The sequence below is a fragment of the Hemicordylus capensis genome, chromosome 3, assembly GCF_027244095.1.
Source record: "Hemicordylus capensis ecotype Gifberg chromosome 3, rHemCap1.1.pri, whole genome shotgun sequence".
Taxonomy (NCBI): domain Eukaryota; kingdom Metazoa; phylum Chordata; class Lepidosauria; order Squamata; family Cordylidae; genus Hemicordylus; species Hemicordylus capensis.
The window spans coordinates 2,950,260-2,977,841 of NC_069659.1; the positions used below are offsets into that span (position 1 = coordinate 2,950,260).

The 27,582-nt window shown below is 53.9% G+C and overlaps 2 protein-coding genes and 1 non-coding gene across 8 annotated transcripts in view; all 3 read left to right on the top strand.

Annotated features, from left to right (window-relative positions):
- Positions 1-110: 110 nt before the first annotated feature.
- On the top strand, positions 111-14,698 carry XNDC1N (XRCC1 N-terminal domain containing 1, N-terminal like). 6 transcript variants are annotated; one of them, XM_053308031.1, is made up of 10 exons: positions 111-252; positions 2,305-2,425; positions 3,118-3,256; positions 4,267-4,422; positions 4,550-4,710; positions 4,931-5,007; positions 6,035-6,276; positions 11,487-11,565; positions 12,825-12,976; positions 13,422-14,698. In XM_053308031.1, exons 2-10 carry the CDS (start codon positions 2,381-2,383, stop codon positions 13,661-13,663), a joined length of 1,293 nt encoding a protein of 430 aa, XP_053164006.1. In that variant the 5' UTR covers positions 111-252; positions 2,305-2,380; the 3' UTR covers positions 13,664-14,698. The 6 variants fall into 6 exon arrangements, with proteins under 6 accessions (XP_053164006.1, XP_053164005.1, XP_053164010.1 ...); XM_053308030.1 differs by lacking the exon at positions 111-252 and adding an exon at positions 339-706; XM_053308035.1 differs by lacking the exons at positions 111-252; positions 2,305-2,425 and adding an exon at positions 3,335-3,442 and having other exon boundaries at positions 3,116-3,252.
- On the top strand, positions 1,456-1,578 carry LOC128352709 (U6atac minor spliceosomal RNA). Its single transcript, XR_008320603.1, has one exon. It is a non-coding gene; the product is annotated as a U6atac minor spliceosomal RNA (small nuclear RNA).
- A 1,851-nt stretch (positions 14,699-16,549) lies between the features above and the next one.
- The window catches only part of LOC128349558 (short transient receptor potential channel 2-like), a 28,525-nt gene continuing 17,492 nt past the window's right edge, over positions 16,550-27,582 (top strand). Inside the window, exons 1-5 of the mRNA XM_053306038.1 lie at positions 16,550-16,576; positions 17,116-17,290; positions 22,461-22,510; positions 22,901-23,596; positions 25,304-25,543. Coding sequence (XP_053162013.1) covers positions 16,550-16,576; positions 17,116-17,290; positions 22,461-22,510; positions 22,901-23,596; positions 25,304-25,543 — 1,188 coding nt within the window. The remainder of the gene's footprint in view (positions 16,577-17,115; positions 17,291-22,460; positions 22,511-22,900; positions 23,597-25,303; positions 25,544-27,582) is intronic.

A 27,582-nucleotide genomic window follows, 5' to 3' on the forward strand; every position in this document is an offset into this window, starting at 1 on the left:
CGGCCACTGCCGGCTCCGGCTCCGCCAATCAGCGCAATCCAGGAGCGGCCAATCGGAGAAAGGGACAGGAGTCCGGACGGAGAAGGAGAGATCAAGCTCCTGTCAAAGAGAGTGAGGGAACGGTTGACAAGTCCAAGTCTTTACAGCGGACGAAAAATTATCTTAACATCGGTCTCCGCGGCATAACCAAGCCTTTAGAGCCTCATGGTAAACAAGTTTTATCGTGCGGAGCGGGGAAAGTGATTTTTTTTGGTAAGGATGCCGCATTCCTTTTACGCTTTTTGTGTGGCTGCGGAACTTGGAGATCATCCCTGGGCTTGTCCTGGGGCTCCGCCTCCCCTCATTGCTTTAGAGCGCGACGCTGGTGGGAAGCGATAAGACTACAACTCCCAGCCTGCATCGCAGCACCGTCTGTTGCCGGGTGGTTTTTCTTCTTCTTCTTTTAATCTCCGATTTGATTTTCCCATCAACACCGCCGTGATGTTACAAGACTGGACTCCGACCTGTTGTAGAAATAATGCCTTTTTAAAAAGCCATACAATGAACGAGCCCGCTTACGTCAGAGACAAGGAGCCAATCAGCGGGGCGTCAAGGGTCAAGGGGTGGCTTGGCGGGAGATCGAGGCGCTCCCGCGGCGGCGGCTGCTCCTGCAGCCCCTGCCGGAGAAGGCAGCTGGGCGGGGGGCCTGGCGGGCCCGGTGGGCATGGTGGGTATAACTTACAAATCTTGGCGGGGGCTGGGATGTTTTAGCAGAGGGGGGCTGAGATGCATGGAAATCTGCTGCTGCTTTGCAAAGTTCTTCCTTTGCATATATTTATTTGCAGCCACGTCGTGGGTGGCAGTGCCAGAGTTGTGCACAGAGATCATACCTTTTACTTGGTGTGTATGTGTGTGTACGTACGTGGGGGGTGAGAATTGCCAACAGCCCCTTATTAGCAAGGGCGTCCCTTATTTCAGCCCCAGATTGCCATGTGTGCCCTTATCTTCTGCGAAGGGAACATAGGAAGATGCTGTATACTGAGTCAGACCCTTGGTCCATCTAGCTCAGGATTGTCTACCCAGACTGGCAGCAGCTTCTCCAAGGTTGCAGGCAGGAATCTCTCTCAGCCCTATTTTTGTAGATATATCATATACAAACAACCACTTTGTATATAATTGTGCTTTGGCATCGTACTGTATGCTTTGGTAGTTTGTTGGTTCAATAAAAAAAATCTTGTCCTATTTTGGAGATGCTGCCAGGGAGGGAACTTGGAACCTACATGCTCTTCCCAGAGCAGCTCTGGCTCAGAATAAACCAGTTATTTTCACTAATAACAAAATACTTAATGAGCCCCAACTCCTTTGCCTTCTCCCTCCCTACCAGAGTCCTCTGTGGTCCTGGTGGGCTGCAGGCTGAGGGTTGCCAACAGCAACAGCATATGTGGGGGATATCAACAAAAACATTAACGGCCATCAATGATGTGTGAAAGGAGAGAAGGTTAGCGCTCCGCTTGATAAGGATGGAAGAGGTCCTTGTGGCCTTTACAACACACATATGGTTAAGGCATTGCCACTTGCTTTGTGGCATCTAACCAAGTTGAGAGGAGAGCTGGTCTTGTGGTCGCAAGCATGACTTGTCCCCTTAGCTAAGCAGGGTCTGCCCTGGTTGTATATGAATGGGAGACTACATGTGTGAGCACTGGAAGATATTCCCCTCAGGGAATATTCCCCACAGCCAAGTGTCACTTCGTATGTTATAATACATTGTTGCGACCGTGTTATGTTTTGTGTGTTCATGATGTAATGCCCTGCTGGATCAGCCCAAAATGGGTCGACCTAGGCCAACATCCCGATCCCACAAGTGGCCAGTTGGGTGCTTCTGGGAAGCTCACAACTGAAACATGAAGGCAGCAGCCCTACACCAACTTTTGTTTGTTCCCAGCATCTGAAATTCAAAGTATATTGTTTCTGCACTTGGAGATTCCGTTCAGTTATCATAGTTACTTACTTGTAATAGCTGTTGACAGACCTGTTGCCAGTAGGTGTGTACTACATACTGCTATGGTGCAATCTTAAATGTACCTCCTTAGAAGCAATCCCCATTGAAATCTGTTGAGTTTGTTTCTGAATAAATGTGGTTTATAGAAAGGTTGTTTTCACATATTTTAAATATATCTTAACTAAGCAAAAAATAGTAAAAGTTACAATATTCACTCATTAGGTTTGTTGCCTTTTGTAACATATAGAAACTCTTGAGCAGATGCGTTTAGTTCAATTATGGCATTGCTGGAATTTATGAAGAATAAGCTCTTTCTATTTTTTTAGTACCAGATGGAGGCCATCATGAGCAAGTTGGTGTCATAAACACAAATACAGTTACAGATCCACTGAAAGTTTAAAAATGGCTCCAGTTAAAATTAAACAAGTGGTGTCCTTCACATCTCAGGTAACATTAGTGCTCCTGCTGCTTTTTGTGTAAGAAAGAGAATGCTGTTTTCTCCTATGAAATAAGCTTGCAATATCTAATACCTTAGTACATTTATGACCACTTATAATAAAAAAAAATGCATTAATTGCTGATTTGCAGTCAAAATGCCCGTGTCAGTTAGTCACTAGCCCGGTGGAACTGATTCCTTTTGTCTCCCAAATAGTACTTTTGCATGAATGAAGGAATGTGCAGCTCAGACACAGAGAATGTTGCTTGCCTGCATTGCTTAACTTCCTTTGGATTATGGTATTTCACCAGCTGCATCTCCACTGGCATAAGGGTTGGAAACATTTAGGTTCAGGGATGAACAGCTGTTCTTAAGGATACCAGTTTCATGCCAGCTGGTCAACTGTGCAACTGTGCAACCACCCAGTGGATGTAGATAATAAAGATGGTCCTGCACTAGAAGCCAGGACTAAAATAACTGGCAAGGGAGTTGCACAGAATCTCTTACATCAGGGGTTCCCAAATGTGGGTCCCCAGATGTTGCTGGGCTACAACTCCCATCATCCTTCAGCCATTGTGCCAGGGGATGATGGGAGTTGTAGTTCAACATCTGGGCGCACATTCCTGAGAACCCCCTTGTCTTACATCAGAGTTAGGCCTTGTGTTTCTCAGTTCTTCTGTTGCTCACCCTTTTTCTGGAGTAGGATCCTAAGTACCCAGTGGAGAACCTGCTGCTTGAAGGAGGCCTTCGCCCCTGGCTCAGCTGCTCCCAGGATCGGAGTCGACAGCTGAAAGCTGAGCTGCAGCTGGAGCACGTGAGCCACATTGGCTACATCGATGTAGGTAGGCACGCAGGAGGGTGTGGCGTCAGGAGTGCCCTCCGTTACGGTTAACGCCCGTTTAACTTTCTGGTTTTTGCAGGAGAAACTCTGATAACGTGACCGTGACCGTGACCAGGACCGTTTCAGCTATGGTGGTTGCCGTTCTTGCCGTTTCTTCTCCCAAGAATCATGCCAGGCTTCCAAATGTGTACCAGTCTGGCTGTTTTTGTTCTGCCTGTGCATGCATTTGGGGGGAATTCTGGGCCAGGACAATATTTGAGATTCCTCCTAGGCCAGCAGCCGGATAGATCATCTGGCCAGATGGCAGACTTTGCCACTCTGCCGTTCTGCCCGTGGGATAAGGCGTGTTACATTCCCAGCTGGCAGGGTGGCAACCGTGGGTGTATGCTTGGGAATGGAGAGCTGAGTGGGCTCTAGGCTTCCTCCTCCTTCAGGCAGCTCCTTGTCCACGGGGAGCTCTGCAGGGCCGCGTGCTTGGCTTTGGCCCGCCCCTTTGTTGCAGATGCAGGGGCGGAGCCAATAGTGGGAGGGGGTCCATTCAAGACCCTCTCTCATCCCTCCCCAGTCAGCGTTTCAGTGAAACACTGGCTGGAGGGGAGAGGAGTGTGCCTTAGTATTGTCTACCCAGACTGGCAGCAGTTCCTCAAAGGGTACAGGAAGAAGTCTCTCTTGGGCCTGTCTTGGAGATGCTGCCAGGGAGGGAACTTGGGACCTCCTGCTCTTCCCAGAGCGGCCCCATTATCCCCTAAGGGGAAGATCTAACAGTGCTCACACATGCAGTCTCCCATTCAGAAGCAAACCAGGGCGGACCTTGCTTAGCAAAGGGGACCATGCATGCTTGCTCCTGCAGGACCAGCTCTCCTCCTTTGGACGCTTTGCTGGGGTAGGATCGGGCCAGTGCCTCTTCCGCCTGCTTGAGATGAAGAGAATTGCCGCTTGGCAAGGGGCCTCTTGGCTCAGTTAGCAGGGGTCTGGGTGCAGAAATGGCTTTCTTTTTGTGCCCCCTGCCAGGGAACTGCGGCTCTGCCTTCCTCCAGATCGACGTGGGGCGCTCCTCCTGGCCTGTAGAGCAGAGCTACCTCACCTTGCTGCCCACCGCCACCTTGATGGTGCCAGCCGATGCCAAGCTGGGCAAGAATCGCTCTGGAGTCCGGATGTTTAAGGAAGGTAAAGAGTGTGTGTGTGTGGGGGGGGGGTGGCTCCTGTGGAACACCCGGGAGCGGCACGTGGCCAGGGCTTTTGGAGCCGCACCCAAACTGCGCCAGCTGTGCCTCTCATGGCCTGTATTCCACAGGGGACTTCCTGGCCCCAGCTCTGGGTGAGAAGTGGGACCGCATCCGGCTCACCTGCAGCCAGCCCTTCAACCGGCACGCCCAGTTTGGCCTCTCCTTCATCCGGATTCGCACTCCGCTGGACGCAGAGGACAGCAAGTCGGATCTACCCTCTTCTCAGCAGGTATGGGCCAGTGGGAGATGTTTGGGGCTGGGGCTGTCTTAGCAACAGAGGAGACTGCCTTCTACTGAATCAGACCCTGGGTCCATCTAGCTCAGGACTGTCTACCCAGACTGGCAGCGGCTTCTCCGAGGTTGCAGGCAGGAGTCTCTCTCAGCCCCGTCTTGGAGATGCTGCCAGGAACTTGGAAGCCTCACCCTAACCCTTTCTCCCTCCCCCCCAGGCTTCCCCTGAGCTCACGGGCAGCCCCTGGCTCTCCAATGCCTCCTTCTGCAGGACTTTCTTCCCAGAGGTGCCCTCGTAAGTACCTGTGCCTAGTAGTAGGACTGCCTAGTTTGTCTCCAAGGAATGCGGAGACTCCCTTTTCCAAGGAAAAGGCTTCATTGGTCTTGCACATTTGATTCACAAAGCCTTAAAACAACCCTAGCCTGGAGGGTTTACTGTGTTGCAAATATTCTCTTCCCTTTGGGCCTCCCTTGGTCTGAACGCCAAATCTCGTTCCATGGAGGATGAACGGATCTGTCTGGCATTGCAGTTTCCTAGCGCTCTTACTTCTGGCCCTTGGGTCTAGTGTCGCAGCCTGCATTTCCCTTAACACGAATGCAGGCACCCCTCACTAACCGCTAGGGTTCCGTTCTGGCAAAACCTTGCCACTGGCAAGTGTGCAGTTGGCGAGGCATTAAAGTCTATGGGAAACGGGGTTAGGGGAACCATGACCACACAAAGACCTAAAAATAATGGAAATAATACCCCCCCCCCAATGCTTTAAAATCCTGCAATATTTCCAGGAGTCACCAAGAACAGTGAGCAGATCAACTTCTGAAAAAAAATTTGAACCCCACCCAAGCTTTTTATCTAGACTTGTGGTTCAAAATTGTTTTGTTTTATTTTGCTGCAAACGGCCCGGACACATGAGTTTGGGGCAGTGTGTAAATATGCTGAAGAAGAAATACTGAAGGCCCAACTGCTCAGACAGACCTCGCGAGCCGGGGGGGGGGGGCACCAAAGGAGATGCAGCTGTTTCTGCTTCCCAGCAGCTGCAGCTCCGGTTGCTTGCTCTTCTCTCTCCCACCCTGCCGGAGAATCACGCTGCCTGCAGGCTGTCCATTCATCAGGTAGAGCTGCAGGGGTTAGCCTGCAGGCAGTGCGGCTCTCAGACAGGTCAGGAGACAGAGGAGGCTCTGGGCTCTTTGGCTAGGGTGGCAGAGGAGGGGACCTTTCACAGCCCAAGAAGCTTGTTCCCTCCCAGCTGTCAAGACACGGCTGATGGGGGTGTGCAGCAGTCATGACCTGTCAAGGACTTGCCGATGCCTGTGGATCTTTGCAGGAGCTCCAAGGAGGAGGAGGCGGCGCTCAGAAGCCGGCTGCAGCAGCTGGACCCTGGCAGCCCTGGGGCGCGGAGCCCAGCCTGCCTGAGTCGCCCGGCCCAGATGGTGCTGAAGGCAGCCTCTGCCCACAAAAGAGTCTTCCCCCTGCGGGCTGCCTCCACCCTGCCAACCGTGGGCAGCCACGAGAGCGGCCAGGACCCCCAGCGCCCCGAGGGTGTGGCTCAGAGCTGTGTGGCATTGCGTGAGTACGGGCGAGGGACTCTCCTGGAGCTGCATGGCCAAGGGGTGTGTGTGTGGGTGTGTGTGCGCGCGCGCTAGCTAGGAAGCTGCCCCGCCTCAGCAACCCAAGTGCGTTTTGCAACCTCGCCCCTTTTTGCAAGGGGGGAATTGACCTCAGTTAGCTGTCCTCGGCACCCTTGCGGGTGTGGTGCTGCTGGTCTTGTGCGCATTCTGACTGGCGCTGCAGCGACATCCTTGGAGGGCCCTTGGGCAGCACCTGAGGACATCTTAGGAGAGAGCCAGCTGCATGTAGCAGTTAGTGTGCTGAACTAGGACCAGGGAGATCGGGGTGTAAATCCTCATGCAGCCGTAATGGCTTCGGCTAGCCCTTGGGTCCCTAACGTTGGTCCCCGGATGTTGTTGGACTACAACTCCCATCATCCTCACACATTTGGCCATTGGGAGTTGTAGTCCAACCACATCTGGTGGCCCAGTTTTGGGTCAAGGCATTCAAGGAATCCACAGCCCTTCACTTTAGCACTCCATTCATCAGTACTCTAAGGCAGGCGATTCAGCCCAGAATCATGATGGGTGACTTGATATCCGACGGTATGAGATACTTTATTTAGCTCACCCCTGAAGATTTAGACACTACGATGATGATTCACAGCTTTTGTGGGCTCTGAGGGAATTTTGGGGATGGACTCAAAAGCCTGACCCGGTTCATTAGACTCCAAAATCAGCCTGGCTGTCCGTTCCTCAGAAGTCAGCAGTTTGTGAATGGGCTTAACATAATGAATGAATGAATGACTTTATATGTTAGCCGCCCCATAACAAATTGTTCTCTGAGTGGCTTACAACACAACATTAAAACATGAAATAAAAACACAACACATTAAATCATAACACACACACACACACACCCGCAAAAAGAGGGGAGAAAAATACAAAATACAATACAGAACAATTTTTAAAACATTGTTAAAATCAATTAAAATCAGATCTTTTTTAAAAAAAACTTTTTAAGGGTTAGGGTTAGTTCTTGTAAGCAAGTTTTTTAGCAGGGAACTGAAATGATGTTCATGCTCATATGCACCCACTAGGGAGTTATACACACGTGGCTTCATCCCATGGGGTATCTGAAGAGCGAATCTGCTTCGCAGCAGATTCACAGATGTTTAATTGGGGGGATTAAATGGACAGTTCACATAGTGGTGGCTCCTCTCTGCAATCCCTGCATTCCCACAGCTTGCTCTGGGTTTTTTCTCCAACCAATTACATCACAGAGGAGGAAGCAAGAAAGCTTTTTTTGTTTTGTTAGTTTGACACTGGTTACAGAAGACCAGCATGACAAGTTGTCAAGCAGCCAGATCAAACAACAGAATGCTTCACCCGAGCCTGCCAAATCTGACCCAAATCTTTGCTGATTTTTATAATGAACTTGCCTTTGTGACTGCCTTCACCCAGACCATTTAAGAGGCAGGGAAGTTTAAAATAGCAATCATTACTTTCTCTCTGTCAATAAGAAAAATACAGCCAATGGAATCAGCTCAGACACAAAGGGCTCAGAACACATTTTTCATTTAACTCAGGGATTTTCCCCTCTCCCTCCCCTTCTGGACTCTGTCCACAAAATTGCATCAATCTGCCACAGCCCTGCCCCCAGCGCTTGCAATTGCAAATCTCCTTTGCTAACACGTGGGTGGATTTATGGAAATCCACCCAGCAAACAAGAGAGAGAGAGAGAGTTTGGAAAGAAGCCCCTCCAAACATCACAGAGAAACTTCGGGGCATAACAGAAGCCTCAGGGTTGTGTTTTTTTTAAAGCCGCTGAAAATAGAGGATATTCTAAAGCTGACATAATTTGGGCTAAGACATGATTCGGGGTAAAACAGAGTCCTGTCTGTACTGGTCCTTGACAGCCCACATTGACTTTGGGGTAAATGCAGCTAATATGTGGACGGGCACACTCTGTTCCAGAGGGGATTCATAGTAAAAGCCATGTGTGTAAAGCTCCTAGGTGATTCCAACTGTGTAATTAAGATTCACCTTGGAGCAGACCCTGACTTCCCGCAGTACACACAACCATACCTGGCTGCTGCATCTGGTGCGGAGCAGAGGGAGGGAGGGGGAGAAGTTCTGCTTGGCCTCTGAGCTGCCAGAAGAGGGAGCCGGAGCTGCCTGGCATATCCAGCTAGTCTACTCTCTTGCTAGCTGTTCTAGTCCTACCAGCAACCCTCATTGCAGGAATGGCAGAGGGATCCTGTGCTCAGAGATGGAAAGAAATTGGTTAGAAAGAGAGGCTGAGGGAGGACAGGGTGACCCGATAGCACTCCACAAACGTAATGCAGAGAGCAGAAATGAATTTTCCAGAGAAAGACTGAAGAGGGACAGGTGCAGAGGAGAGCTGGTCTGGTGGCAGCCAGCATGACTTGTCCCCTTAGCTAAGCAGTGTCTGCCCTGGATGCATATGAAAGGGAAACTAGAAGTGTGAGCACTGCAAGATCTTCCCCCTCTTACGGGATGGAGCTGCTCTGGGAAGAGTATCTGAGGTTCCAAGGAGGTCGGCAAAGGTCAATCTTGCCTCACCAACCTTTTGGACTTCTTTGAGGGTATCAACGAGTGTGTGGATCAAGGTGATCCAGCTGACATAGTCTACCTGGACTTCCAAAACGCTTTTGACAAAGTTCCTCATCAAAGACTCCTGAGGAAACTTAGCGGTCATGGGATAAGGGGACAAGTACATGTGTGGATTGCTAACTGGTTGAAAGACAGGAAATAGAGGGTAGGGATAAATTGAAAGTTTTCACAATGGAGGGAAGTAAGAAGTGGGTTCCCCCAGGGATCTGTACTGGGGCCGGTGCTTTTTAATTTATTCACAAATGATCTAGAAGCAGGGGTAAGCAGCGATGTGGCCAAATTTGCAGATGATGCCAAACTCTTCCAGGTAGTGAAATCCAAAACGGATTGTGAGCAGCTCCAAAAGGATCTCTCCAAACTCGGGGAGTGGGTGACAAAATGGCAAATGCGGTTCAATGTTAGCAAGTGTCAATTGATGCACATTGGGACGAAAAACCCCAACTTCAAGTATATGCTGATGGGATCCGAGCTGTCGGTGACTGACCAGGAGAAGGATGTTGGGGTCGTGGTGGACAGCTCGTTGAAAGTGTCGACTCAATGTGCGGCAGCTGTGAAAAAGGCCAATTCCATGCTACAGATCATGAGCCAGCGTGGTGTGGTGGTTAGAGTGCTGGACTAGGACTGGGGAGACCCGAGTTCAAATCCCCATTCAGCCATGAAACTAGCTGGGTGACTCTTGGCTGGTCACTTCTCTCTCAGCCTAGCCTACTTCACAGGGTTGTTGTAAAAGAGAAACTCAAGTATGTAGTGCACCGCTCTGGGCTCCTTGGAGGAAGAGCGGGATATAAATGTTAAAAATAATAATAATAATAATAATTAATAATTAATTAGGAAGGGGATTGAAAATAAAACGGCTAACATTCTAATGCCCTTATACAAAACTATGGTGCGACCACACTTGGAGTACTGCGTACAATTCTGGTCACCACATCTAAAAAAGGAGGTTGTAGAACTGGGGAAGGTGCAGAAGAGGGCAACCCAGAGGATCAGGGCCTAGAGCACCTTTCTTATCAGGCAAGACTACAACACCTGGGGCTTTTTAGTTTAGAAAAAAGACAACTGCGGGGAGACATGAGAGAGGGCTATAAAATCATGCATGGGGTGGAGAAAGTGGAGAGAGAGAAATTCTTTTCCCTCTCACACCACACTAGAACCAGGGGTCACTCCATGAAATTGATTGCCAGGAGGTCTAGGACCAACAAACGGAAGTACTTTTTCACACAACGCGTGATCCACTTGTGGAACTTGCTGCCACAGGATGTGGTGACAGCCAGCAACCTGGATGGCTTTAAGAGGGGTTTGGATGACTTCATGGAGGAGAGGTCTATCAACGGTTATTAGTCGGAGGGCTGTAGGCCACCTCCAGCCTCAAAGGCAGGATGCCTCCGAGCAGCAGTTGCAGGGGAGTAATGGCAGGAGAGAGGGCATGCTCTCAACTCCTGTCTGTGGCTTCCAGCGGCATCTGGTGGGCCACTGTGCGAAACAGGATGCTGAACTAGATGGGCCTCCTTGGGCCTGATCCAGCAGGGCTGTTCTTATGTTCTAAGTCCCCTCCCTGACAGCATCTCCAAGGTAGGGCAGAGAGAGTCTCCTGCCTGCAACCTTGGAGAAGCCGCTGCCAGTCTGTGTAGACAATACTGTGCTAGATAGACCAAGGGTCTGACTCAGTATAAGGCAGCTTCCTATTTCCTTACATTCTTATGGAGATTTGAAATCAGTTTTGAACCACTACAGAGCAGTAAAAAATCTGGAACTCACTTCCTGGAAAGGTTGCAGGAGCAAAGAACCTCAGGAGGCTGACAACTGAGTGGGGAAATGTGAGTGAAGGGCGCAGCCTGTTTCCACCCTAGCGCCTTGGCTTTCCCCCACCCCTCTTGGAAGCATCAGGGCCATTTCAGCTGAGAGGACAGGACACTCGGTGGAATTGACCCCCCGCCCCCAGTTCTCCCTCCCTTGTTTCTGGAGACCTGTTGGATGGACCTTTCTCTCCTTTTCAAGGGTGGGGGCCAAGCTCCTGATCTGGGGCCACAAGGGAGGCTCTGGAGGCCTTGGGTTGAGCTTGCTTCCGCAAATGGACCCCCTGCCCTGCCGCGCCTCAGTCTGGTGCAGATCCATGTCTCCATGTCTTTATTGTATTCATTTACTGTGCCAGTTACTTCCAAGGAACTTAGGGCCATGTCTGTGGGGTTTTCTGTTCTAATTCTTCCAGCATCCCTGAGAGCCAGTAACTGACCCACAGTCCCCCATGAGCTTTGGGGATTTGGATCCTGGCCACCCTGCTTCAGGTTCAACACTTGACCCGCTATGCGCCATGCTGGGTCTCTTCGTGGGGCACATGGGGGGAGGGCCGGTTGAGGGGGACTTGATGTCTTTTGGAGGAATAATCCTGCCCTGTGGTTGTTTGGAGAGAAAAAATAGTCCTTTGGGCCCCTCATGACTTGATGAACTGTTGTTCTCTCCCCCTCTCTCTTTCCCTCTGTAGGGTCTTAACAATTGCGGGACAGTTAAGCCCATGCTTCTGCCCTCCTGACAGGTCAGTCTTACCTGGCGTGGCTTTCTGCGTGACTAAAGCAGGCTTGGTTTATTCTGCAGGGACCAAGCAGGAACTGTCTGCAAGGAGAGAACGGGTGAAAAAAGGCCGGCGCAGGGGACTGCTCAGCTGCATGGGGAGGTAATTGGACCGTCCCTGGCATTTCCTCTCTCCCGCTTCTGTTTCAGGCAGCTTCTCCTGGTGGTGCACCTCGTGGCTCAGAAGGTGGATGTTTCACCTGTGAAGAGGTGGGCGGAGTGTGTGTGTTGGGGGGGAGGGGGTGGGATTCCCGCCCAGCTCTTCCTCCTGCATCTCAGCTGCCCTTCAGGGGGGTTTACAGAGCAAAGAGATTCTCAGGACTTCAGGCCTACTCGTTCTTGGGGCCAAGCAGCTGGTTCTCCCAGCGTGTCTTGGGTTTACTTTGAGGAAGCTCTGGATGAGATCGGAGCAGGTGGCGCTGGAGGAAGGGATGCATAACCTTTTCCTTCTGTGTTGCTTTCCTCAGTTCCAAGATCTGCTAATCAGGAAAATGGCTAGCAGGGAGGAGGGCTAAGGACTCCCGCCCTCAGTGGCACGGCTCCCATCACATCATCCGCCCCCTCTCTCTCCCCCCAATCCCTCCCCACCGCCTGAGACTCAGGAGAGCAGCAGCCAGCTGGTGTACCGGAGCTGCTCAACTTCGGCCCTCCCAGCTGTTTTTCGACTGCAACTCCCATAATCCCCAGCCCCAATGGCCAATAGCCAGGGATTATGGGAGTTGTAGGCCAACACCTGCAGATGGCTGGACGCTGGTAGGAGGCAGCTTTAGAAACTTCTTGTTGTTTCCCAAGGAGTCCTGCCAGGCTGGCTCTTGGCCAGGTTTTATAAAGCTGGTGGCTCCTTGGACAGGCATTTGATGCCTAGCTCTTTATTTATTTATGCTATGTTAAAAATGGACCCAATTCAAGAAAAATAATTGTAGAAAGTAATAAAAAGCCACAATATAAAAGCATCAAAGAACCAAAAGGTGTAAAGCTCGATTTTAAAAAACCCCAAACCCTAGTGTGGCAACTACAGGGAGCCCTCAACCAAGGAGAAGGGAGAAATGCCAGCCGAAGCCAAAAGGTCTTGCAAGATGGCAGAGCAGCAGCAGCAGCTGAGATGGAGCCCAGCGGGCCTTCCAGAGAAGGGAGTCCCACAGTTATGCCACGCAGGAGGTTGCAACGGGTGGTTTTTAACGGAATTCTGTGTTATCAGCTGTTATTGTGCAGTTGCTGGGTGGCTTTCAACCTTGTGGTGAGCTGGCTTAGGAACCGTTGGGCAAGAAGGCAGGGGAGAAGTTTTAACATGTATTGCAGATGTTGCAATCTGGTACAGAGGCAGAGAGTCGGATCCTTGCAATGAAAATGCGTCCTCTGTAGATCAGTGGCAGCTGCTTCCGCCAGGCCGAAGGATGGTTCTCAAAGGGAAGGAAGAAGCCAAGGCCAGAAGGGAAGGCTGAGGAAGGAGGAAGAGGAGGAGAACTGGCTGGAAGAGGCTGCTGTGGGGATGGGCACGTGCCCCATATGTGCTGGTGAGTGTCAGGTGGAGAGGATGGCTAAGACTGAATACAGTGACTGATTTATCTTTCACATTTGTATACTGCTCCAAACATCCATCTCCAGGCGGTTTACAGCAACATAAAACAGATTAAAAACGAAAACTTTAAGACAATTTAAAGCCATAGTCCAGTTACATTCCATGATCATTCAGGGCTTGGGAAAGCATGTCACTGGTGGCAGATATTTCAAGAAGCTGCAGTTAGTCAGGCACTGAGGAGTGGTTTTGTCTCAAAATGCTGCTTTCCTTACGGGGCTGACTGAGCAGCCACTTGGAACCTAGGTGATGTGAGCGGTTGTGCTGCTGCCAGCCGGAGAAGGCGGAGCAGCTGCAGCCTGTGCAGCCTCTGGCTCTTGCGGGGGGTGGGGGGGTTGGGGGTTGGGAAGGCTCTGGCGACCCTCTGCCCGCTCCTCCTCCAGGTTGTTTTCCCATCGGCCTCCTGCCGGACCACGCCTCTAGTTGCGGGGAAGAGAATTTCCAAGCCAGCTCTTCCTCCTCCTCGTCCTGGGAAGAAGAAGAGCCGCGCGAGGCCTGGGTTCACTGCCCCATCTGCCAGTGCCGCTTCCCTCCTGCTGCGGTGGAGGCTCATGCTAGCACCTGTGGGGAGCCACCTGAGGGGCCCCCCTCCTGGCTGTGGCTGGAAGAGGGGGAGTCGGTCTGAGGGGGGCGCCCGCCGCTGGCCAGCAGCTCCCCTGGGCAAGAACGGTCCGTTCACACGTTTGGTGTTCAGCTGGGAGGCCGGCGACCTGGCTGGAAGAAGCAGGAGCCCCACCGAGGCCACGCCATGCCATGCTTCCTGGCACAGACACTCCGTGGGAGTCTCCTCAGAGATGGGCTTTAGCCTACAGGGACTGCGGCAGAGAGAGGGAGAGGCGGCAGGGGGGCGCTTGGGGGCTCCCCACACTCTCCCTCTGCTGCCGGGTTCCTCTCCAGCTACCCCCTGCTCAAGTGTCGGGCTCTCGGGGCTCAGTCTGCGGCTGCAAGGGCAGGAGAGGCCGTCAGAGGGCTGCCTTCGAGGCACGTCGGGGACTGCACAGCTCATGCCGGTCTCGCTTCTCCATGTGGACTAGTGACACAGGGGACCAGTCCAGGCTGTGACATTGGCTTGGTCTTGACTGTGAGATCCAGAGTTCTGAAGAAACACTCCTGCTGCCATCAAACCAGCGGCCCCTGAGCAAACTGTCCACCTCTGATCAGCTTTGGGTGTCCATCTCTGAACCCACCAAAAGCAGTCTGGCCTAATCACAATCAAGGTGTTTTCTGCTCTCTTGACTGGTTTGAAGGACTGTTGTTGGGTCTGAATTCTCCCCACTTCAACTGCAAAACGAAGACGACGAATGATTCTTCCCCACAAATCCTCTCCAGGGGGCTTTCCAGATTAACCCCTACAACATATCTGCGACGTGTGCTTCCGTACCTCCTGTGTTGTGACTCCGCAGTCCCCACGCGGTCAGCAGGGCGCCGTTCACCTTTCGGACGCCTTGTTCCGGACTTCATCGCTGTGATTTAGTGCCTATTGTGGCAAAAAAGGAGCCGTTTCCCCCACCCAGACCACTTTCCCTTTCTGCTAGGAGAGCAGAGTGGGAGTCCGCACAGCCTTCCGGTGGGGAGGGGTCACAGCTGCCAAGGCCTTTCCCAGCTTTGGCACAGTTTGTTACAGATTTCCTCCCACAGCAATAAAACCTGACATCCCCCCGTCTGTGTGAACGTTTTCTCATTGCTCCCAAGAGTCAAGCTTTAAGATCACAGGGGTTGATGGCAGCTGGAGTTCTCTTTATACTCTGTATCTTTGCTCATTTTGATATTTCTTCTGCTGCTGCTGTGGCAGTTCAAGCCTATCTGTGCAAATGGCATCATCAGAGCTCTCTCCCCCACTGATGCTTCTGCCCTTCCTGGTCTGGGGAGAGGGGGGGCTACGCTCCTACTTGGGGGATAGAGAATGAGCGCAGACTACACCAGCACAATGGGGAGAGATATCTCATTGGCAGAGCCCCTGCTTGCATGTAGTAGAAGGCCTTAGACTGAGTCCCTGGCTGGCAGCATCTCCAATGAGATAGGGCTGGGAGAGAGACTCCTGCCTGAAACCTTGGAGGAGCGGCTGCCAGTCTGGGTAGACTATCCTGAGAGCTAGCAGCTTCCTATGTTCCAAATGGCCATGGAATGCACGGAATTTCTGAGTGGCCATCTGGAAATTCCATGCATCCCTATGCACCTTGGAAGGAACCAGGGCTTTTCAAGGAGCATTCCCTGTCATTCATTTTAGTGCATTCCCTAGAGCATCTGCTGTGCTTGCAAAAAGTTCCACGTTCCCTCCCTGGCAGCATCTCCAGATAGGGCTGAGAGAGACTCCTGCCTGAAACCTTGGAGGAGCGGCTGCCAGTCTGTGCTGACAATACTGAGATAGATGGGCCAATGGTCTGACTCTATAGAAGGCAGCTTCCTATGTAACTGGTTTCCCTTCTATGTCAGCTTGGATGTGAAATGTCAGCTTGGACTCCCATGAAACTGATTGCCGAGAAATTGAAGACCAACAAATGGAAGTACTTTTTCCACACAACGCATAATCCACTTGTGGAATTCTCTGCCACAAGATGTGACAGCCAACAACCTGGATGGCTTTAAGAAGGGTTTGGATAACTTCATGGAGGAGAGGTCTATTGATGGCTACTAGTCGGAGGGCTGTGGGCCACCTCCAAGGCAGGATGCTTCTGAATACCAGTTGCAGGGGAGTAATGGCAGAAGAGAGGGCCTGCCCTCAACTCCTGCCTGTGGCTTCCGGTGGCATCTGGTGGGCCCCTGTGTGAAACAGGATGCTGGACTAGATGGGCCTCCTTGGGCCTGATCCAGCAGGGCTGTTTTTGTGTTCTTATGACGTGGCTCACTGTTTTCCAGAGGTCCTTGCTGCAGGGTGGTGTCAATCTGGTAGGGTGTGTGCCTGTTTCCACCCCATTGTATGCCCTCTGGGGCAGAGACCACCCTCATTGTTTTCAACATTCTGCACAGCTCACCAATGGTGCTGGCCCCTCAGTGTTAGCCAGGAAGTGGTTTAGAGCAGGGGTTCCCAATCTGTGGTCTTCCAGCTGTTGCTGAACTACAGCAGCCTCTGAGCGAGGGCCTCTTGCAAGGGGGGCTTGGCAGCAGGCCTGGGCCAATGCCCTCTGGATGGGGAGGCTGGCTGGGAGTGCCAGGATGCCGAAGGAAGCAGCCGCTCGGAGAGGCCAAGCGCCACTCCCTGGGGGAGCCGGGCGAAGAAGCGTGCTGGAGACGGCCCTCCTCGGCGTCGGCGCCCAGGTGGCAACCCAGCCCCAGGGGGGTGAGCAGCAGGTGGGCCGCTGCTGGGCTGCTCTCTTGCCTGCCGACGCCCCTGCCAGGGAAGGAAAAACAAGCCGCCTCCTCCCGGCAGAGGCTTCTTCAGACCCCGGCAGCTGCAGCAGCAGGGCATTCGCCCAGAGTGGCAGCGCCTGTCTCGGGGTGGGGCCCCGCGGGTCCGGCCAGTCACCCCTGTGGCAGGCAGTTCCACAGCAAGCGGCCGGCCCCTCTGGGCGAGATGGCCTCGGAGTTCGAGGGCATCCTGGTGAGTGGAGGGGGGAGTGAGGGGGCTCCTCCGTCCCTCTCTTGCCTGGGCAGGTGGGGGCTCCCTGGCTGGAGGGTGCTTCTTGCAGACCAGCTCTCTGGCCTGCTGCTGCGAGGTGAGCTGCTGGGGTTTCGGCCCAGCACGGGGGCTGGAGGTGGGGGAGCCCTGGCGGAGGGCAGGTGGGGGGCAGGACCTGGCTTGTGTGTGCTCGCAGGGTGGGCTCCCTGCTTGGTCTCCTGAGGTGCTTTGAAGCTGCTGCCCAAGCCGTGGGGGCCCCTCGGGGGGCCCTTCCCCGCCCGGGCTTCTGGCCCCGCTGCCCCGGGGGGCTCCTGCCTCCCACCCCGCCTGCTGCCATGAGCCCAGGACCCTTCTGCCTCCTCCAGCCTCCCGTCCTCCTCCTCCAGTGCAGCTGCTGCCTCCTCCTTGGCCTGCTTCCTTTTCAGGCAGAGCAGGGGATGGAGGATGGTGCCAGGTCCCCGGAAGGAGACTCCAGCCCCCCTGTGGGGGTGGCCCCCTCTCAGTCATGTCTCCTCCCTTAGACTCGGGCAGCGTCTCTGCTGCAGGCCTGTGCTCGGAGCCCCACCAGGCCACTGTACCGGCGGGCCCTGCCCAATGGCCGACCCCGAGGCCCTGGGGCGAGGAGCAAAGAGGGGGCCCTCCACCCCAGCCCCCCCAGCCCGCCTTTTGCTGCAGAAGAACAGCAGCAAGGGCAGGGTGAGAAAGGAAGCCTCCTCCTCCTCCTCCTCGGCCCTTCCTTCCTCTTGCTCCTGCGCAAGGAACGCCACACCCTCCCCACGCATTTCTTGCCTACTTGTGGGCTCACATTCCCCTTGCTCAGAAACCCTTTTTAACCTATATACTACAACAGTCACTTCATATGTTCTTACAGCACTCTTTCTTATTCACGCATTCATGATCTCTCCCTCTCTCCACACACACCCTGTCAAAAATGTTCGGGAGGAATTGAGTCCCGGGGTAGCTCCATCTAGGGGTGAATGGAACCCCGTGGCGAAGGAATGTTTGGGATGCCAAGGGAGCCGGGCCAGTATACCGTGGCAGGATTCGAAAGCAGCCCCTCAGCCCCTCCGACTGGAGGTTGCGCCTTGGCTTCCGGGCAGAGGAGTGTCAGGCAGCACCTCTTTCCTCTGCACCTTGAACTGGCTGGCTGAGCCTCAGGGGGGACATTCTCCTCATTGCTGAGCCTGTCAGGCTGATGGGGGGGTGGGTGGGCTGAAGCGGAGGGAGAGACGGTCCCAAACACGACTGCCCCCTGCTCCCTGCCTGGAGAGGACCCGTCTCACATAGGAGGCTGCCTTATCCTGAGTCAGACCCCTGCTCCATCGAGCTCCGTACACAGACTGGCAGCAGCTGCTCCCGGGTTGCAGGCCGGAGTCTCTCTCAGCCCTCTCTTGGAGATGCTGCCAGGGAGGGGACTTGGGACCTCAGATGCTCTTCCCAGAGTGGCTCCATCCCTTGAGGGGAAGATCTTCCAGTGCTCAAACATGTAGTCTCCCATTCAAAGGCAAACCAGGGCAGACTCTGCTTAGCAAAGGGGACAATTCATGACTTGCCTAGCGAGCAAGAGGTTGCTGGTTCGAATCCCCACTGGGGTGGGAAACACCTGTATCGGGCAGCAGCGATAGAGGAAGATACTGAAAGGCATCACCTCACACTGCACGGGAGGAGGCCACGGTCACCCCCTCCTGTATTCCACCAAAAGAAAACCCCAGGGCTCTGTGGGCACCAGGGGTCGACCCTGACTCAACGCACACCTTTACCTGACCACAGGCCCAGCTCTCCTTGCTTGAGGCCAAGGCGGGTCCCCTGATCAGGAGCCAACAGCTTGCCAGTAGGTCGAGGAAGGCCAGAGCAAGGAGCGAGCTGATGCCCGGCCGGCCTGCACACACCCAGCCCCTTCCTCAGGGCCCAGCGACATCTGCCCCCTCCCTCCTTGTCCAGTTCGAGCAGCCCCCCAACTGCAGCCTGAATCCAGGCGTGTCCCTTCAGTGGACAAACCGCTGGGTCCCAGGCCCCCTCCAGCTGCACCTCTGCCTCTGCTGCCTGCGGAGGGGAGGGCCGTCCTGGAAAGATCCTGGCCCACCCCTTGGACGACAGGCGGCTTCATTTCCACTCCCAAAGAACAACACCCATGTGACGCTGCAGCCCCCAGCCCTGGGTTCAAATCATGGCCCACACGGGCTGCTGGATACTGGCTAGGAGAGAGAGGATGCGACCCAGCTTGCGGCGATGCCAGTCCTGATGCAGCAGCAGCAGCAGCAGCAGCAATGGCTCCCTGCCCCCCTTCTCTCTTCTGCCTGCCTGAGAGCTGTGCTGCCTACAGACTGGCCATTCGTCCGGCAGAGCTGTGTGGTTCTACCTGACGAATGGGCAGCCTGCAGGCGGGAGAGGAGCCACCTGAGCGGCCTCCTTGGTGCCTCCTGGCTCTCCAGGCCAAGTAGCTACTCCCTAGGGGTCGACCTGGGTGGCAACAGAGCCTCCTCCTGCTCCGATGCGGATGCTGCCCTTTCCCCCTGGAGGCCGGAGGGCTGCTGAGTGCCGTTTCCAAGTGTCCCCAGCCAGCGGGCTAATTGGCACCCCGTTGTTGGGCCCTCCCGTCTCAAGGCGCCTCTTCCCCGCTGGGAATCCCCTCAGGCCCAGCCAAGAGGCGGAAGGAAGGGAGGGAGGAGAGAGGCGGCCCTCAGCCCGGCCAGGAGCTTGCTGCTTCTTGCGCTGGGATGGCCTCCGGGCTTAGCGGCAGGCCAGCAAAGGCCCAGAGCCTTCGAGGGTGGCGGAGGCAGCAAGTGGCCCCACGTGGCCCCCCGAGAGCCTTGCCTGCTGGCCGAAAGCCTTGGTTGGGGCTGAGGAGGGCTCTAGCGAGAAGCACCCTCGAGACTGACCCCAGCCGAGTCCTGGCATCAGCCACACGCTCCCGTCCCAAGACGGCGGCATCCTGTCTGCTCACCTGTGGAGGGAATCATTACACCCGAAACCCTCCGGTCCAAAGCACACCCTTGAGGGGAGAAGCCTGGAGCGGGCCCCACAGACGGATCCCCATTGGGCATTGAGGGCCGATTGTGTGGCAAGCGAGATGGAAAGGAATGCAGTGGGAGGAGAGCAGCTCTTGTGGGAGCAAGCATGCACGGTCCCCTTTGCTAAGCAGGGTCTGCCCTGGTTTGCATTTGAGTGGGAGACGGCGTGTGTGAGCATTGTAAGACGTTCCCCTCGGGGGATGATGGGGCCGCTCCGGGAAGAACATTTGCCTGCTTGCCTGCAGAAGGTTCCAAGCAGGCAGCAGCTCCAAAGCGGGCGAAGAGCGCCGGCAACCTTGGAGAAGCCGCTGCCAGTCTGGGTAGACAATACTGAGCTAGAGGGACCGAGGGTCTGACTCGGGAGAAGGCAGCTTCCTCTGTTCTTAGAACGACCCCCTCTTTACTCATCTTAATCTGTCATGGATCTTGAGAAACGTTCTCTGGGTGATTGTAAGGAATCCATGTCTCCTTTCCTGTTAGAAACATGCCATTTTGCTTTATTCCGGATGCGCCTCTGTCCGTATGTTTTATATCAAGGACAGCAAATGTCCCAGCTCCCGGGAATGTCAGCATTTCACATGGAAATGAGGGTGCTCCCTGATGAATTCTGGGCAAAAACTCCAAGAGACCCTGGAGAATGTCGACAGACCCCTAACGATGACCCATTCCCTGGGGTCTAACTGAAAAGGAGACAAATCAGTGCCTTCGGGGGCAGCACCGCTCACCAGTGCTTCCAGGGCAGAGACTGGGGATAGTCCCAGCAGCCAGCAACCATTAGCTCTGAGTTTGAGGCATCCTGGAGGCTGTTCTCACGAGCAGCTTAGCCTGGGCCGGGTACATCCGGGCGCTCCCCCCCAGTCTGAGCCTGCTCCTGAGCCTGGCTCTTAGCCAAGGTTAAAGGAGTAGGTGCTCCCTCAACCCGGCTGCCGGGCTCAGCTCCACGGAGCCGAGGGCATACCGAGACAGGCACCTAGAGCACCCGTCTGGCGGGGGAAACCCCCAAGGCAAGGGGACGGTTGCACAGTGCCTTGTAGGATATGCGGAGGCCAGGAGAGCGAGTCCCGGCCTCGGTTTACCTGCCCGGCTCCCAGCAAGCAGCGCAGGTTGTGTGGGTGTGCCCTGCTCACCCCTGCCCACAGTTGAACCCTGCCTCCCCCGCCGCCCGTCCAGTGTGGTCATGTGACTAGCCCCATGGTTTCGTACCCTATAGATGGATTTTCTTTGGCAGGTAAGTGCCCTCATTACTTGGGCTTCCCCCCAAATTCCCACAATGCATTGGAGTCGCAGGGGGATCAAACAGCACCCCTTCACAGCTCCTGGGAAATGTGTCACATGGGAGAGCGAACAGAGTGTCACGTCCCATATTTCCAGGGTCAGAGAAATTAATGGCTGTCTTTTGATGGCCGTCGGATAGTAATTAATCATCAGGCATAGATCTGGGACTTTACACTCGATTTCCACCTCTAATTCCGGACTACAGAATGCAGACAGGGAAAGAGCTGTTCCTTTTATCCCTCTCATTTTAGTGCTCACGCTGCAGGGGCTGGCTGGGGTTGCATCGAGCCGATAAGCCGTATCGGATCGATGCATCGGAATTGGGGGTGATGCTGTATTCCATCCAGAAAACTTCTATGTTTTGTTAATTTGAAGTTTGTCCTCGTGGGGATGCTGTTGAGCGTGCGAGGGGTGAAGTCAGGAAGGAGAGGGCAAGGAAGGCGGAGGAGGAAATGGAGTTGGTTTCTGGATTAAGTCTAATCTACATAAGATTGCTTTGTGTGTATGAGGGGAGCAGCTATAAAACAGGCAGCGCTTACCTTTCGCAAAGATCTGGCTTCTGGGTGGAGAGGAGACATCTGCATCTACCTCTCTAAACCCCTGAGTGCCATCTGGTGGTCGTGTTCAGTTAACAGACTGAGAGGCCTGCAGCCACAGATGCCACGTGAGCCCTTTAATGGGCGGCTGGGCTTTGAGAGGGCTGCGTGTGGCCAGGGTCTGCCCAGGTGAAGGGAACTCCAGTTTGCACCTTGATTTGGAAGAAGCAACCCCATCTTGGGCTGCAGGCCTCTTGGTCCAGAGGTACAGAAGGCAATCCCCAGATGGCGCTCCAGGCAGACACACACAGGGCATTGCAGCATTTGCTCATTGCCCCCTGCAGACGCTGCCTTCAGCCCTACTAGGGCCCCCATTTACAGAGAGGTGTGAGGCGCCTGCTTGCCCTGGCCTTCCTCCTCAGAGGAGCGGTCATCAGAGTCTGACTCCACCTCGGCAGAGCAAGCCTTTGCTAGACAGAAGGTGCTGCAACCTCGCGGGACTGTTAGGCTGGCGACTGAACGGCACTCGTAGCTGGCGGGGAAGGAGAGCAGGGCAGGTGGGGCCACCAAGGAGAAAGCCGTGTCTCCTTCTGGGGGTCCCCTGTGATTCCCACCACAGAACCCTTCTGCACCTTTCGATTTGTATGAAGTGGGGGCTTTAACCTGAGAGATTCGCGTTGGCCAGTCCTGGCTCCCCAGAGGTGTTGCTTTTCAGCTGCTTTCATCTGCTGTTGTTATGATGATGTTCTCCTTGGAAGGATTTTGGTATACTGGCTGGGCTGGGCACAGAGCTCCACCCGGCCCGCTTCTCCCCCACCCCGTCCAGCCTGCCTGTGGCTTCTGGCTTCTTCTCTCCCCACCCCACCCCAGGTGCTTTCTGGCTGGCGGGCTGGCTAGAAAGCCGGCTTGCCAATTCCTGGCGGCCAGGCCGGCCTGCCGTCTACTCCCGCTGGCCAAGCAGCCCACCGCCACCTGCTCCCACTGGCCAGCCCGCCAGCAGCCGGCATCCCTCTGTTCTCCCCCATCCCCGTCGCTAATCGGCAGCTGCTCGCAAACTCTCGCAAGAGATGCCACGCATGGGAGATTCGCAACGGGTACGCCTGGGAGAAATAAATAGAGAGATTGGCATTTCGGTATAGCTACCGTTACCAATTGTGGGGACTTGTTTTTTAAATTCAGAAGTAGGCAGAGATGCATAAACAAACATGGATCATTCTATCCTTTTGCAGGCCTAGATCTCTAGTCCAGCGTTCCCTCTAACAGGGATCCCCAGGTGTTGTTGACTACAACTCCCATAAGCCTCACACAAAGGCTATTGCAGCTGGGGATGCTGGGAGTTGTAGTCAACAACGTCTGGGGAGGGAACTCTGCTCCAGTCCCATTTCCCTGAGGTCAGGGACATCTCCCTGCTCTCAAGCACAGAGACGTTTTTGAGACACAGAACGCACAGCTCTGGGAATAAGGCTCTTCTCCCGCCCCCTTAGCAACCCAACTGGAACGAAATTGTTAATAACAAGAAGCTGAAGTTCCCAGAGGGCCTCATCAGCGCCATCCAGGAGGGCCACCTGGTGAAGGTTCAGCAGCTGCTGCAAGTGAGCGACGGGATCCTGAGGCAGCTGGATGATGCTGAGGACCGGGCTTGGCGAGAAGCGCTCAACCTGGCCATCCGCACGGGCAGCGAGGAGGTCACCAAGACGCTGCTGCGCTGGGTCAAGTTTGACTTCCGCCAGGTCCACGAGGCCTTGCTGGTTGCCGTGGATACCAACCAGCCGCACATCGTCAAGCTGCTGCTGGACCGGCTGGACCAGGAGAAAAGGCTCAAGATGGACGTCAAGTCCTTCTCGCTGGCCCTCTTTGACAACTCCATCGACAACTCGCGCTTTGCCCCCGGAGTGACGCCCCTCACCTTGGCCTGCGAGAAGGACCTCTACGAAATTGTGGACATGCTGATGAAGAAGGGGCACGCCATCGCGCGGCCGCACAAGGTCTCCTGCACCTGCCTGGAGTGCTCCAACGCCCGCAAGTACGACCTGCTCAAGTTCTCCCTCTCACGCATCAACACCTACAAGGGCATTGCCAGCCGGGCCCACCTCTCCATCGCCAGCGAAGACGCCATGCTGACTGCCTTCAAGCTCAGCCGCGAGCTCAAACGCCTCTCCAAGAAGGAGCCCGAGTTTAAGGTGCGTCTCTGGCAGCGGGGCGGGCCACACTCCTCAGAATCCGCTCTGGGGTACTCCCCGGAGGGTAGATGGGCTGTTGCTGGAGGCAGAGGTTAGGAGGGAGGGAGGGAGGGAGGGAGGGCTTCCGGGAGCCCAAGCCTGTGTGTCGCCTGCATTGAAAGAGCCTGATGTGGATGATGATGGGGCTCCTTCCTGGGTCCGCTTAACCAGTCAGTCAGACACAAGGACTGGGAATTATTAATTGAGGCTTTATTGCTCTGCAGACAGCAATAGGTAATCCGTAGGTTCACGCTCTCAAACCAATTACAGTTTGGTTACAGGTGCACCTTACATTTATACAAGCCATCTAAATGTATCTGGCACGCATGCAGATGCCTGATTCGTTGTTCATCGGGTGACTACTCCTTCTTTGGTTAGGTCCTGTTTTCTAGCCTGGGAAGCTTAGCTGGGTGAACAAGTTTCAAAGATACAATTAAGAGTACTAGATACTTGGACCACCATACTGTGTCTAGGGTGTCAATACCATTTAGATTGTTTGTATAAATGTAAGGTGCTCCTGTAACCAAACTGTAATTGGTTTGAGAGCGTGAGCCTACTGATGACCTATTGCTGTCTGCAGAGCAATAAAGCCTCAATTAATAATTCCCAATCCTTGTGTCTGACTGATTGGTTAAGCGGACCCAGGAACGAGCTCCATCTACATCAAGCCTACTCCCTGCGCTACGACAATCCCTATTCTGCAGGGGGGAAAGCTGGATTCTGCAACCTGGATGCAAATTGGGCATGCTTTCTTCTCTTTAAAAACATATGAACCTACTTTCTGCAGGAAAGAAGGCGCATGAGGTCGCCTCGCCTGTAAATATGTCTCTCTGTGTGTCGTCCTCCACTAATAACCTTTGTGTTCACAGCATGATACAAGCCAACTTCTTTGAGAGGGTGCTAAGAGACCCCAATGGGGATATCTTTTTGGCCAATCTGCCCTCTTGTTTCAAGAGGGTGGCTGGCCACCCCAAATGCAGACAAGTCCCCTTTGTAATGTAAACAAATATTCCCAGCACATGGCGGCGGCAGGGGGTCCTAGGTGAAAATCAGTTCCTAAAAGAAGCATCCTGAGTTTTACTTGGAACTGCTTGCTTCTCTTTTGCAGAATTCTGCTTCTGCTGATCAGGGAGAGCAACAGGTTACGGAGAGCACTGCAGTCTTGCTTCCCTCCCCTGACCGGTGGAAATCTCATCCAGCCACCCCACTCTTGCCCGACCAGCTGTTATTCAGACTGGGTCCAGTCTGTGTACCCAGCTACAAGGGAACAGGAGCCCACCAGTGGACCACACGCCCCAGGACTGATGCGCTCTGCAGTCACACACCCCCATGCCCCCCACCAGCTCTCTCTGGGTCCAGTGTCTGCATGCAGTGGCAAATGCAAGTGCCGTTCCCGGGGAGAATTTCTCCCCAGTATTTGGCAGGCTGGGCATCTAAATTGCAGGCAGAAACGCTCCCTGGTACAATATTTGCCTCCCCAGCAGGGAGCAGAGCGAGTCGGGGGACATTAGAATGAGGCCGGTGAGAGATGTGGCTGGGGCCAGGCTGAGGGAGGAGCAGAGCTCTCCTGGCGTTGGTGGTGCTTCTGGAGCCCTGAGGCGGCTGCCCCCCTCCTTCTGTGGGGAGATGACTGACTGCTCCCTCCCTGCCTCCCTGCCTCCCGTCCAGCCAGAGTACCTGGCCCTGGAGCAGCTGTGCCAGGAGTTTGCCTTTGAGCTGCTGGGCATGTGCCGCAACCAGAGCGAGGTGACGGCCATCTTGAACGACGCGGGCGACGACGAAGCGAGCGGCGAAGAGGAGGATCTCGATGGCCTGACCTTCGAGGAGGGGATCCCCAACCTGGCGCGGCTCCGCCTGGCCGTCAACTACAACCAGAAGAGGGTGAGGCAGCCGGAGAACGTGGGGCAGGTGGGAAGGCAGACCTTGCTGCCAGAAGCGGAGGGAGGGAGCCAGGGCCAAGGCAGGCCCCAGTAGGGATGTGCACAAAACCGGTTTGCCCGGTTCGGTTCAAATTCGAACCAGGTCCGAACCAGGAGGGGGTGGTTCGGTTTTGGTTTTGTTCGAACCTCCCCCGGGTTCGGTTCGAATTCGAACCAGTTCAAACTGATTTGAACTGGTTTGAACCAGTTCAGACACCCAAAAATTGGTAGGATGGTAGCTGGCACCCAGGGGTACCTGTCACCAAACCCCAAAGAAATCGGACACTCGTACGATTTTTTATGAATCTTTGAAAATTATTTTTATTTTTTTCTCATAGGGTATAATGGGACTCGAACCAACCCATTATTCCCTATTGTGGAGCACCCATGGGTGCCAACAACCATGCAAACCCCGAAGCAATTGGACACCCCTATGATTTTTTATGAATATTTGAAATATTTTTAATTATTGTTCTCATAGGGTATAATGGGACCCGAACCAGCCTATATCCCCTATTGTGGAGCACCTAGGGGCACAAAAGTGGGGTGGGTGGTAGACAACCAGGGGTGCCTACTATCCACAAAGTTTCAAGGCAATCAGACACTCCTCTGATTATTGGTGAATTTTAAAATTATTTTGGAATTCCTCATAGAAAATAATGAGGATTGCAGCAAATGTATAGCTTCACGTCGGTGAGAAAGGGGTGTCCTAGAGAGGAGTGTGGTGGGTGGTAGTTCCCAAGGTGGGCAAGGAAGCTATCAGAATTATTTGAAAGGAATAGGGCAAAAGGCTGATTTTTAAGTGATGTTTGAAGTTTATGTGACTTTAAGGTTTTTCTCCATAAAGAAGCATGGAGGTGTCAGCAAATGTATAGCTTCACGTCAGGGGCAAAGGGGTGTCCAAGAGCAGAGTGTGGTGGGTGGTAGTGCCCAAGGGGAGGGGGGAGGAAGCTATCAGAATTATTTGAAAGGAATTGGGCAAAAGCCTGATTTTTAAGTGATTTCTGAAGTTTATGTGTCTTTAAGGTTAGCAGATGAGAGTGGATTCATGGTTTGTCATTGAAAATCTTATATGCTACCAAAGAATCTACACTCAGAACACTTCAGAAACAACAAAACCCAGTACCCCATGGGTTAGCAACCCATGGGGGTGGTTGGCACTAGGGATGTGCGAAACGTTTCAGGTACAGAACGATCTGTACCCGAAACAGCCAATTTCGGGTGATTCGGATCCGAACCGAATCACCCTTCTAGCCCTCCGAAATTTTTCGGAGCCGAAACGAATCACCCCCGTTTCGGCTCCGAAATATCTGTTGTTTCGGCCCTCCATTTTGTGGCCAATAAATGCCTTCTTCTTCCCCCTCCATTTTGAGCAATGACGTCTATTTGAATTTCCCGCCTTTTTGCCTCCCATTGACTTCAATGTAAAAAGGTCTGATGTGACGTCTACTCGAATCGAACCACCTCCTGGTTTGGTTCGAATTCGAACCTGCAGCTCGAACCTGATGGCTGGTTCGGTTCAAATTCGAACCTTCAAACCACCCTGGTTCGAATTCGAACCGGTTCGCACATCCCTAGGCCCCAGCACTGAGATGATTCCATTCCTTCATTCATATCCATCCCATTTATATAGTGCAGGAAACTTCTAAACCAGATTAAAATTGAAAGGAAATATCCAGATAAAATAAACCAAATATCCCATTACATATCAAAGGAGCTAAATATCCTATTGGGAAGAGCAGCTCTGAGCATGGCCAGAGTGCCTTTCCTCCGCCCCGAGTCCTGGTTCATTCCTTCCCACCCTCTTCGCACGTAGCAAAAGCCTTGCGTGATGCGAGGCCCCCTCCTCCTGCTGCCTTTTGCAGGCGTTTACCTACAGCCGGGGTTCCCAAGCTTGACTCCTCCGGAGACCTTGGAATGCAGCCCCCAGGATCCTCACCCACAGTGGTTGTAGGCTGCTTGGGCTGGGGACGAGGGGAGGGTGGTGGTCCAGCAGCATCTGGGGAGCTGAGCCTGGGAGCCCCGCCC

Bases quoted from the DNA above. Each gene is read 5' to 3' on its own strand.
- XNDC1N (XM_053308031.1), top strand. From the start codon at position 2,381: ATGGCTCCAGTTAAAATTAAACAAGTGGTGTCCTTCACATCTCAG. The intron at 3,257-4,266 runs GTAGGCACGCAG...GCCCCCTGCCAG, and splicing joins CATTGGCTACATCGATGTAG to GGAACTGCGGCTCTGCCTTC. The intron at 5,008-6,034 runs GTAAGTACCTGT...GGATCTTTGCAG, and splicing joins TTCTTCCCAGAGGTGCCCTC to GAGCTCCAAGGAGGAGGAGG.